Source organism: Coffea arabica, chromosome 3e (genome assembly GCF_036785885.1).
Source record: "Coffea arabica cultivar ET-39 chromosome 3e, Coffea Arabica ET-39 HiFi, whole genome shotgun sequence".
In the NCBI taxonomy this organism is placed as follows: domain Eukaryota; kingdom Viridiplantae; phylum Streptophyta; class Magnoliopsida; order Gentianales; family Rubiaceae; genus Coffea; species Coffea arabica.
In genome coordinates this window covers 3,219,491-3,232,065 of record NC_092315.1, presented here as the reverse complement: position 1 = coordinate 3,232,065, position 12,575 = coordinate 3,219,491, and the positions used below count along the sequence as shown (strand labels likewise).

Sequence of the window (12,575 nt, the reverse complement as noted above, 5' to 3'; positions counted from 1 at the left end):
AATTTAGCTGCAACATACAAATTTTTTCACAAATTTAGAAGGCCTCTGTAATTTGACTGGTTTGCTTATAATGTTATAGGTTCGGGATAACAGCAAGAAAAAGCTCTCGGTGGGGTTTTTGGAATAAAGTTAGCTTTTTGGGTATCAAGTCATTTGTGTGATTTTCTAATATTTGTCATTTAGGAACAACGTCTGCATCCTAGAATACTGGAAGTGCAATAAGCGCAACTGAAGTAGCCGACAACTCAGACCTCAACTCTAAAAGAACACAAATGGATGTTGCAATACAAGCAGTGGAGACAAAGAAAAGAGACAGCTCGACCACTTTGGCACCCTCACCATCTACAAAGTCCAGTGAAGGAACCAGTGGTACAACCCTTGCAAAACAAAATGAAGAAACCACCAAGAAGCAACGTATCTGAATGCTGCCTATTACAGCATCTAAAAGATTTTACTACTATTATTATCACTAAATAACTGGACATACATAATGTCCTTTTGAACTACTCTATTATCTATCTGGATCATGGGAAACCTATTTGTCCGTACATTTTTGGGAATTTGTTGCATCTACTTATTTGTCTTTGGGAACTTGCTGATTCTAATATTGGGTGGCTCTTATGTTGTTTGTCTCGTAATTGTACCTGCCTCTAATTACGTCGCACAATGTACTATTTTTAGTTCAATGAAAACGCTTCTTTAACCACAGGCACCAAACACCCGCGCGATGCGCGGGCACTCCCCTAGTATTGGCTAAAGATAATAAACATGTGAATGTCAAAAGATTCAAATAACGATACGATGAAGGTGTTGAATTTTTGTGATGGTGATGCTGGTGTTTGATTGAATGAAGGGATTCAATAGTCAATAACTGAAATAAAGACTTTAGGGTGTGTTTGGATCATTGTTTTTGGAGCTGTTTTTGAAAAACTGTTTTTCACATCCCAAATGCTACAGTAAATGTGTATTTCTAAAACAACTCCAAAAACACCATATCCAAACATTATATCAAAAACAACTACATATGTATATTTCAATTATGTATATTATATATATATATATTATATTAATATAAATTGAAATATACAAATTGAAAATTATATATATCATATATTATATAAATATTTTTATACATTAATATTATACATAATATATTATAATATACATAATATAATAAACATAATATGTAATATTGTATACATAAATGTGTAAATATTTATACATTATATATTATGTACATTATATTATAATATATACATTATTAATGTATAATATTATTATGTACATTATTGTGTATAATAATGTCTAATAATGTTAGGTATAATATATAATAAACATAATATGTAATAATGTAATAATGTATATTATGCATAATATATTATATTATATACATACAATATTATGTATATTATACAAATTGAAAATTATATATTTATATATTTATATATTATATATTATATGAATATTTATATAATGAAATATACAATAAATATTACAAATTGAAATATTATATAAACACCATATTTATAATATTATAATATTTATAATTAATATTAATGTATATTATATATATATTAAATATTTATATATTTATATATTTATTTTTACATATTATAAATATTTTATTTTACTTAAAAAATATTTTTACATATTTATAATATATTTATATGAATATTATATATTATATATAATATATAATATATAATATATATTTTACATTTATATAAATGTACATTAACATACATAATATTAATTTTACATATATACATAATATTAATACATTTGTACATTTATATTAATTATATTAATACATTTATAAATAATATTAATATATATTAATAAAATTATAATTTATACATTTATATAATATTCATTTGTAATTTATACATTTATAATAATATACACTTTTACATTTATAAATATATTTATAATATGTATTATATGTAATATAATACATAAATATATTTTTTTATAAATATTTATAAATCTATATTTATATAAAAATATATAATTTATAATTTATACATTTATACATTTATGTAATATTCATTTATAATTTATAAATTTACAATAATATACACTTATACATTTATAAATATATTTATATTATGTGTTATATGTAATATAATACATTTATAATACATTTATATATTTATATATAAATAAATAAATATATTTATTTATAAGTATTTATAAATGTATTATAAATGCATAAATGTATATTTATGTAAAAATATAAAAATATAAAAATTATAATTTATACATTTATACATTTATATAATATTCATTTATAATTTATAAATTTACAATAATATACACTTATACATTTATAAATATATTTATATTATGTATTATATATAATACAATAAATTTATCATATATTTTTATATTTTTATATAAATATATTTATTTATAAATGCATAAATGTATATTTATATAAAAATATAAAAATTATAACTTATAATTTATACATTTATATAATATTCATTTATAATTTATACATTTATAAATATATTTATATTATGTATTATATATAATATAATACATTTATATATTTTTTAGCGAATATATAAATATATTTATTTATAAATATTTATAAATGTATTATAAATGCATAAATGTATGTAAAAATAAAATTATATAAATTATAAATTATAAAAATACCCATAATATGTTTTAAAAATATCTCTAAAAATAATCCAAAAAACATCTACAGTAAAAGTTTTTCATATAGTTTTTGAAAAACAATCTCAAAAACAACTAATCCAAACGGACTTGTATTTCAAAAACTAAATGCTACAGTGCTGTTTTTAAAAAACAACCCCAAAAACAGGTAATCCAAACGGAGCCTTAGGCTTATAAACTATCTTAGCGTAACGAAAAGTAAGAAATGTGCAATATAAAGGAAAGGAAATTTTTTGTTTTGCTCCATGCCCTCGAGTTTCCATTGATTCTTTTTTCGCTGCTTGCTTAGAAGAAGTGGATATTAATACCGAATTATGCAGCACTTGAATAGAACTCCCTGACTTGAAGAATTCAATCTCTCTCTTTTTTTTTTTTTTTTTTGGATAGAGACTTCGTAATTAAAAATTTAATTAAGAATCAGAAACATAAGTAAAAAAAAAAGAAGAACACTCTTGTTTTGATTTCCTATATTAGATTTAGAATATCCAACATTAACATAACTACACATTTTTGGCCTAGTAGTAGTAAGTAGCAGTAGAACAGTTTGGAGCACATAGTTTCAGTTTTCTTTCCGGTACATGCTCTGGAAGGCGAAGCGGGTTTACCAAATAATTGATGAAAGATGGTTTGGCTCTATGGCCAACTGATCGATCTCAAATTAGTTAAAAATTTATCTAAGTTTGGCCATGCAAGAACATATTGATCAATAATTCAGAGGTGGATAAACGCTGCAACCTCCATCCTGCTAGAGATGTCGAATCAAATCTTTCAAACAAGTTTTTCAACTCAAGTGGCATATTGTTCATATATTTTATTATTGAGTAAATAGTGCATACGAACGGGTCAACAAATGCATGGGTTCAAGATGAGAATGGCCTATCCCAACATGGATACAAAGGCCATAAAGCTCGAGAAAAATCAAAAGGAAGCCAGAAAAAGCCAAACGCTGAGGCCAGATGAAGCGATTCAACTATGTCAACCGAAAGTAACCGTCAATCACCCAAAGAAAAAACTACCCCTTTAGGTCCAAAAAGCCAACAAAATGCTTCTTTAGTGAAAGCAAGCATGGGCTACGTTAGATTGGATTAAACCCCCTCAATTGATTCTTTAACGTTCAAAGGGGGCCATCGATTGGGGTCCCCCGACCACATTTGTCTCATTTTCCACTGCCCCATGTCCCTTAGAACATGGAGGAAATTATGGCAGCCTTGCCTACTATAAGTTGCCCCTCTTTTCCCTCCTGCCTCCTCCCCCTGCCGATCTCTACCTCCCTCGTTTCTTTTCTTTTATATATGCCAAACCTCATAAAGCCTCTTTTGCACCAAACCAACACATACTTGTACCGCTATATAGTTCACAAGGCAGCATCAAAAAAGTCCATAAGTTTCAATTGAAGATGTTTAGCCAAGAAGGAAAGTTTCCTTGCAAATGATTGAAAAAACATTAGATTCTTTGCAAAAGTAAGTAAAAGGGGGTCCTATCTGTTGATATTTCTTTGATCGCTTTTTGGAATACGGAAGGTTTTCATCAACAAAAGAGAGAGAAAAAAATGGAGATCGAATTGGTGAAGTGTGATTGTTGTGGACTGAAGGAAGATTGCACTCAAGATTACATTAGTGAGGTGAAGGCAAATTTTGATGGTAAATGGCTATGTGGGCTGTGCTCAGAAGCTGTGAGAGATGAAGTTAACAGAGGGAAGAAGCAATCTGGAATGGATGAAGCTGTGAAGGCTCATATGGCCTTTTGTAGGAAGTACAAATCCAATCCTGCAATCAGAGTTGCTGATGGGATGAGGCAGATGCTAAGGAGAAGATCAGGTGATTTATCATCATCATCATCGTCTTCTTCTTCTAAGAAGTACTCGAGATCATCAAGTACGTCCCAAGTGGGAGATGATTCATCTTTCTCTTGTTACTAGCTGCTTAGATTAAAAGAAAAATTGGCCCCAACTTCTGTTGGAACAAGGGATAAAAACCTTTTTATGGCCAATTCCTAGTTACGCTACTTGTTTTGTACAGAGGATGTTATCAATTTCAATGCAGGCTTTTTAGTTCTTTTCTATTTTCCTTTACAAGAATGTCCATTTCTTTTTGTCTTAAAAATACGGTAAAGAACATCTACCATGCGAGCAAATTCTAGCTTCAGTTCTCCATTTAGGCTGCACATGGTTCTCCACGATAATTGGGCTCAGAAGTACTGCATTCCATTCGAACCAATGCGATTCTGATCATCAAGGCAGCAGCAAAACTGATCTTTGAACATGAATATGATTTTCTTCATCTTCCCTCTTGATCAAGATAATAAATGCTACGTAGAACTTTTAAATTTCTCATAGCTTATCATAGGTGGATACTTTTGATGGAAAAGTGCAAATTACCATTGACCTTGTTGAGTTCTGTTCACATTTTCTTGATGATTTTCAGCGGAATACTTAGAAGAGGAGATAATGAGTGTGTAGTAATATTATAGCAAAGCAACAGAAGCAGAAGGGCTTGTTCCAAAAGGTGAAATGGCACGTTTCCGAAAGATCATTCGTTCTTTTCTTTGGAACAGCATTCTTTCATTATTTTTATTTTTTTGATAGTAAAGAGACCAAAAGAACCTGCAAAAACTTAACGTTAGAAATGTTTATTAAAAGACAACAACATTGCAGGTCAATTCCCCACTTAGCCTAAAAGGACTTTTTTGATTATTATTGCTCCAGATGCCTCAATTATACTTCTTGTTAACTCAAAGTCATTCCCCACTGTAAATAGTGGTTGTACGAAAAGTTGAGTATTCTTTTGAAGAAAAATTCTGTAGTAAACAGTGTATTTGTGATTCTGTATCGATGTTGTCCAAGTTGCTAACATATATTAATGCTTCACTTATGAGCTAAATGACAATTATTGGATGGACAATAATTTAGCCCAATTGGCCTATTAATTCTGTCATTTCATTACAGATGACTCACCAATTCAACTGCACTTACTGCATTCATTTTAGCGAATTAGTTCACCAACTTGGCTAATAAATAATCTTACACATCAAGTGGAGGACCAACTAATCCACAACTTGTACATTTTGGGCTAGGGAGCTCCGTTTGGATTACAAGTTTTTAGAGTTTTTATAAAAAATTATATTATGTCGATATCTGATATATGTGAAGCGAAAAGGTAATTGAAAAAAAATTTTCTATGAAAATTCACGTTCCAAAAAAGGTTGAAAAAGCGTTAAAACTTAACTGGAATCCTTGCTCTTTTGTAGAGGATTTCGGGGATCTTGATTTCAAACTTCTATCCATCAAGTATCCCAAAATTTAATTTTAAAAAAAAAAAAGTTAAAGCAAAACCAAAATGTGAAAGGAAATGAAACAGATGGAGGCAAAAAATTACCCTGCTGCGTTTCATTAAAATAAACTGGACAAAAAGTGACCCCAATCTTTCGGCTTCAATTATAGACTCAGTACTATTAGTATTCATATTAACTAATATTGGCGAGAAACCCAAGAAAGATATATACCAGTACTTCATGTAAGATTTGTTGCACCATTTGGGCACTTGTGACGAGCTTTTATGATTTTGTGAAGCTTAAGAAATTCCGGAGGTCAATGGGTTGCTTGAGATTAAGTCAATCAAGAATTTGAAGTTTTTGTCACCTGGCTCATCCTTTAAACCTTGTTTGATTGATAGCTTTCCTTTCAAAAAAAAAAATTTTTAATAAAATTTTTAATCACCTTCTTATCTTATAAGTATATCATTATAAGAGAGTTTCGCATCAAAAACTTACAATACAAATAGGGCTTTCGACACCATTTATGCTAGGATCCGATCAAAACCAGTTGCAATATGTCACATCAAAGATAAACATTTGAACTTCTTTGCTTTTGCCTGTTTTTGCTTGCTAATAGATGTGGCCACTGTCACTTCTGAAGTACGGAGAGGCTTATTCATGGTCCCAACAAATATACGTTTTATGTCCCTGATACGTTTTATAATTGTATCAATCGAATCGGGTAAGTACTACTTTCTTCATCTTGAGACTAACAATAAAGAGAAAGAAATATATCAGGATACTATGTGCAACTTCCAAAAGAATGGTCCAAATTAGTTTTAGATAAAAGTCCTGTTATGAGGAATGGAGGTAGTATTTTAGAATCATGACTAATAATGAAAGAATTTTAATTTTGCATATACTAACATTGTATGCACTAGCAGACATGATATGTCACATGTACAAGAATCGAAATGTAAATTTAAATTGAAATTAGGTGACATGTATCCACATCCGTTAAAGTATACAGTATCAAAAGATTTAAATTAAAAAAAAATTTACTTCATAAAACTGCTTATTGATGCATCTTAAAAAATCATTTGAGTGAAAAAAATGATGATACATGCCAAAATTTTGCAAAACTTATAGCAGACAAAGCAATTACTTTTTGGGTACAGAATTACACATGTCGAGTGAACAGAAGTTAGCAAGTGGACATTCAAACCTCTAACACCAGAATTCCTAGAGAAACAAAGAGACATGTTATTTGATAATTAGGTCCAGATGTTTAATAAGTAGTAACATAGGTTGAAGGTGACATGGAACCATCTTAATGCTGGCAAACTTATAGCTAGTTCCAGTTACGCATTAATTTTTTTCTTGACTACGTCTAGTCTTGTCCTTAGCAAGAACACCAAAATAAGATGAGAACCAGAGGGGCATTACCAAATTTGCAGGTTAATTAATGCAATCATATATAGAAGACGATAGTGATATAGCATGTTAAATTTAGCAAAGATTTTTCCAAACTGTCCTTTTGCCCCTGACACCGGGGAACAATCTTATCTATCTAATTTGGTTCTGGTTGAATTAGGCCCTTATCTATTTAATAGATCATCTAACGATGCGGGGATTTTCTTCCACGTTAGCTCGACAAATTCTTGATCAAGAAAGACTAAATCGCTTGGATTGAAAAATAGGGTAGACACGGAAGGATGCCACATGGTTATCATTCACGATGTTCGGTATAAACGAGAAAGGAAAAAACAGGATATGGCAGGTAAGTAGATTACTTCTTTGCTTTAAGATTAGCAAGCAAGATTGGAGAACATGTCCACAAAGATCGTCGGTGGCCCTCTTTAAAATCGGCCATCCATTGTTGATTTTCATTTCTGTCGAGATTGAAGAACACGTCCACAAAGATCCTTTTTACTATCGGCCATCCCATTATTGATTTTCATTTCTGTCGAGATTGAAGAACGCGTTCACAAAGATCGTGGGTGCCCGTCTTTAATATCGGGCCATGCCATTATTGATTTTCATTTCTGTTTTTAATTCAACGTGAACATTACTTTTACGAGCTCTCTATATATGCACTTTCGACCTCGTACATCGAAAAGACATTAAGAAGCCTTCGACAAAACCACATTAGTTCGTCTTTTGATTTTCAAAAGAGAGCAATTACTGCTTTGACAAACAAGTTCATAGAGCCGGGGGCTTTGGAGAATTACGTGCAACTAATTTATTGTAACTCACTAATTAAATGGATTTTCCAGAGCAAATACATCATGCTCCTTTAATCTCCAATATTAGGAGCAAAAAGTCTACTATAGATAGGAAATTTGCATAGTAAAATTAAATTTTCAAGATTAAGTAATTTATCTCTCTCACGAGATATACAAGTATTTAGGAATACATTTTATGATTTTACTAGGAATTATTGGAATTTTAAGCGTCATTAGGCTACTTTATCAGAGCCTGAAGGCCCGTAACCCACATCGTGAGTTGCACCAAATAATAATAGTAGGCAAAGGTCGCATAACAAAAAAAAAAAAAAGAAACGAAAGGCCCATTAATCATTGGACCCATTCTCATGACCGTTAGAATTCAAATTTTAAACCTTCCAAAGCTTCATCTTCACCAGCTCCAAGAAAACACCCCAACTCCCCAAAGAAAACAAGACCGACCCCCGAAACTTAGAATCAAGAAACCATGAAATCAGTACCGTTAACCCCAAATTCTTCTACAAAATCATCCACAACGGCAACCAGCTCCGGCACAAGCATGGAATCTGAATCAAGGGATAGCTATTATTTTCCGGGATGTCGAAAAGATGCCAACTGCAACTGCGAAATGTGCATAGAAAGCATGAATGCCACCCTTGATCTTATGCCCCAAAGCAATTACAGAGGCTCTATGACTAAGCGTTCAATTTCGAAGCCTACTCTTCGAAGAAGTCCCATCTCATTCAACACTTCAACTCTTTCAACCCCTAAATCAAGGACCGAAACTGTTAAGATGTCACCGCCCCTGAATTCCACTGCAAGAATCTGCTTTCATGACAAGTTGAAGAGAAAGGAGAAACATTTCAGATTTGGGGTCTCTGTGATTAGATTGCTGTGGGGTCTGAGCTTGATTTTGGCTGCGGAATTTGGATTCTCTTGGGTGGTTTCTGGGATACTTAGGCCTGAATTATCACGGGAAAAAGTGAGGATTTTGGGCGAGAAATCACTTGTATCTAAGGACTTGAATGAAAGGTTATCGTTCTTGAAGAAAGATTTATGGGGTTTGGTTGGTAAGCAGATCTCACATTATAGCTATGTTGGTTCTCCCTGGAAAATCAATCAGGTAAAATTTTCTCGGATTTTAATTATTGGCCAGTGTTCATTGTTCTTAGGGTTCGCTTAAAAATTATTATTTTTTATTTACATGCTTATGAACAATTCTGGGATTCATTCATAATTAGTTAGTTGATTATTGAATCTTCTGTCCCGTATGACAAACGCCTAGGATGGGTTTATTTTGAATTCCCGAAATGTGCTGTACAAATCCCTGACAGAAGAGGTGAGCATCTGGGGTTGGCCTTTGCAGACAGCTGGATTGCTCACAGCAGAATTTTCTTCACGGTCATTCACAATCTTATCAGGAAGAGTCACTGAGGTAACCTACTTCTGATTTTCCCCCCTTTTTCCTTGAACCGACTAGAGAATCCAGCCAAAAGCATAAGTAGCTAAATCAACCATTTGTCTTTCGTTCTCTTCTGTTGTCTGTCATAATCTTTCTGAATCATTGTGATGCTACAAGATCCCGTGTCACTGAAAAACGTTTCAGAAAGAAATATGCCTTTTTCTTTCCTTGACTTTTCTCTCTTTTACAGTGGACAAATGGGGAGGTGGGGTATTTGATTCGAAACAGTAATACTTCATGGGTACAAGGAAAATGGAGTGCTTCTGCTGTTCAATTGGATCCAAATACATGGATTCTCGAGTATCAACAAAGGCCTGTAATTGAGAACTCGAGATTGATTTCAGCAGCACTGCACTTTCTGAAATTCAGACTGATCAGAGAACTGAAAAATGTGCAGCAGGAGTTTTGGCTGATATTTGCATTTGGCAAACAGTACAGCGGTTCAACAGGACAGAACCTCAAAATCCCGACATAGACGGTTTTTAATTCGGTGTTTTAGCTACTTATGAGAAGAGAAACTTCTCATTACTTGTGAGAAGCTTTGGGTTGATTGTCTCTTCTGTCCTAAATGAAGCATGATCAATTAGAAAGTGGATTTGTTTTGTTCTATCAACATCGATGTGCATGAAGATGCACGGGTAGAAACTAGTCCTTGTACGTTAAAAAGCTGGGGGCAGTTGAGAGGTGGATGTGAATATACTTCAGAAAATTTTGTAGACAAGTAAAAAGTTCGTATAATCACCAGAAATCTTTACAAGAACAGGAGCCGTCTCTATAATGCAGAAATCTAGTCCTATCTCTAAGAATGATTTCTCTCTCAAAGAATGAAGTTCTGGCAATCCTCACAGATCCTAAGGTTCTTAATGATTGGAGTGAATGATCTCTTTTCCTCTCTAATCAGCGCATAATAAAGTGCTAACTTCTCACAGTTCCAGAGCCAGACAAATCTCCTTTTCTTTTCCTCGTCTTGATCTGCATCAATCAAAACACATCTGGCTTTTGGAGCATTAGCTACCTTCTTCAGCGTTACCAATTTACCACTTAAATAACAGCGCTTGCTTATCATTTTTATCAGCTGTCATAACCTCGTGTATCTGATTGTCAATTTCAATTTTAATACACCGCTATTAAGGAAATTCAATTAGTTTTGGAATTGCAATGAATAATATTTTTTCAATATACAACTAAAATCTAAGCTAAATAAAATATGGGTTCTTTTTAAACCTCTGAATTTGTTGATTTAGTGTAACTCATACTCAAATTATGTGTGGGAGGAGGGATGGGTTGAATTGAACGAGAGAGTGAAACGATTCAAGACCTTCCACTTACACTTAAACAAAATCCAAATTTTGTGCTTTGCTCTTTTTTTTTTTCCTTCTTTTTTTGGTTCTTCAATTTCCTATGATTTGCAGAATAAGATCACTGATTTGGTAGCAGACACAAAGTCAGTTGTTGAAGAAATCTGGAGCATGCTTCAACATTCTGAAAATCTTACCTTGGACGGACGATTTTCAAACTAAGCGTGGGAAGACAGTATATGCTGGTTGATGACAAAACGCCGTTGCTGTATGGAAAGAAGTAGAGAAGGTTAGAGGGTCTTGGCCACAGCAATTCGCAAAACTGGGAAGTTTCTAAAATTCTTGTTTAATTCAGATTTGGATGCAGGTTTTGGCATGATACTGTTTCTTAAAAACAGTAGTTGGATTGATTCTTTTGTTTTAGTGCATTTTACTACTCAGTCTCCGTTGTTCTCTAATGCAGTTCCGAGCGCCGTGTGCAGTATTGTTACGAAGGAGTTTATCTCCAAAGACTTAGGAAGGAATGAGCAAACCCACAAATATTGCTATGATTTTCTAGCTACATTCCACAAATATTACTATGATTTTCTAGCTACACTCTTTTTTCTTTATACAAAACTTTGTATGTAAAGTGTTATTGATTTTTTTTTGTTTTTTGGTCTACATGAAAAAATGAACAAGGAGGAAAAATCACATGGATGAGACATCAATTATCGCTTATACAACTGAATGAAATTAATGGGCAAGAAATTTTGCATTAAAGGTTCGTATGGTTTGTGCCTAATAAGGTGAAGTGAATATTAATTAATCCACAAAAAGGTAATTTCTTCTCTCCCATTGAAGAATACGCAGTTCAGTAATCAGTGTGTTTGGTAACACCATTTTTTTTTTTTCAAATATTATCTTGCTTGCATTATCAACATATTTTTTCAACCACTTTTTAATATTTCTAATGATTAATTGCAAAATGCAATCTCTGTTACCGGTTTGTAACTTCCACCCCAAACTTTAAATTATTGCATTAAACTACATTCATCTATGCATTTTTAGCACATTCATCTATGCATTATTTTCATCTCTTTTTTTTTTTTTTTTACACCATTTCAAAACTAATATCCATCACAATTCCAGCTTAGATTCCTTATCAACAATCATAGAATACAACTAACCCTCAACATGATCATACACCAACAAAAGTCATTGCAAACTAACCAATTAGAGAATCCAAAACAAGCCAGAGTGATAAACCCCAAGAACACAAGAATAAGAAAAACGGTGGTGATTGGTTATAGAGAAATTTTGATTGATTCATTGGTTTAGCAAGAACAAGGAAAATACAGCTTGAGAACAAAAAAAAAAATCAGCAAGTGAGGGAGTTTGAAAAACGCTCATGACTTTTTTGTGTATTAAGCAAGAGTGAGAGAGCTAGGAATAGGGAATTAAAACGGATTGGAGTTGTTGCTGAGAGAAGAGAGGGGAAAGAATGGGAGAAGAATAGATGGATGATTTAAGGTTTTTGATTTACTCATATTGGGGCAAAAATGCCATGAGAATTTTTTTTCTTGGCTGATTTCTAATTAATTGAGGTGAAGTACAAAAGATTAATAGATTAAGAGATTATAATGCTATAATTTATATTTTAAGGTGCAAATT

General features: G+C 32.1%; 2 protein-coding genes across 3 annotated transcripts; both read left to right on the top strand.

The window, feature by feature from the left end:
* Positions 1-3,816: 3,816 nt before the first annotated feature.
* Positions 3,817-4,746, top strand: LOC113737104 (uncharacterized). Its single transcript, XM_027264356.2, has one exon. The coding sequence runs from the start codon at positions 4,235-4,237 to the stop codon at positions 4,601-4,603; it is 369 nt and encodes a 122-aa protein (XP_027120157.1). The 5' UTR covers positions 3,817-4,234; the 3' UTR covers positions 4,604-4,746.
* A 3,830-nt stretch (positions 4,747-8,576) lies between these two features.
* On the top strand, positions 8,577-11,486 carry LOC113737198 (uncharacterized). Of its 2 annotated transcripts, none has more exons than XM_027264462.2 (3): positions 8,577-9,285; positions 9,448-9,597; positions 11,037-11,486. In XM_027264462.2, the coding sequence occupies exons 1-3, from the start codon at positions 8,650-8,652 to the stop codon at positions 11,142-11,144; spliced, it is 894 nt and encodes a 297-aa protein (XP_027120263.1). In that variant the 5' UTR covers positions 8,577-8,649; the 3' UTR covers positions 11,145-11,486. The 2 variants fall into 2 exon arrangements, with proteins under 2 accessions (XP_027120263.1, XP_027120262.1); XM_027264461.2 differs by lacking the exon at positions 11,037-11,486 and adding an exon at positions 9,815-10,838.
* The last annotated feature ends 1,089 nt before the right edge of the window (positions 11,487-12,575 follow it).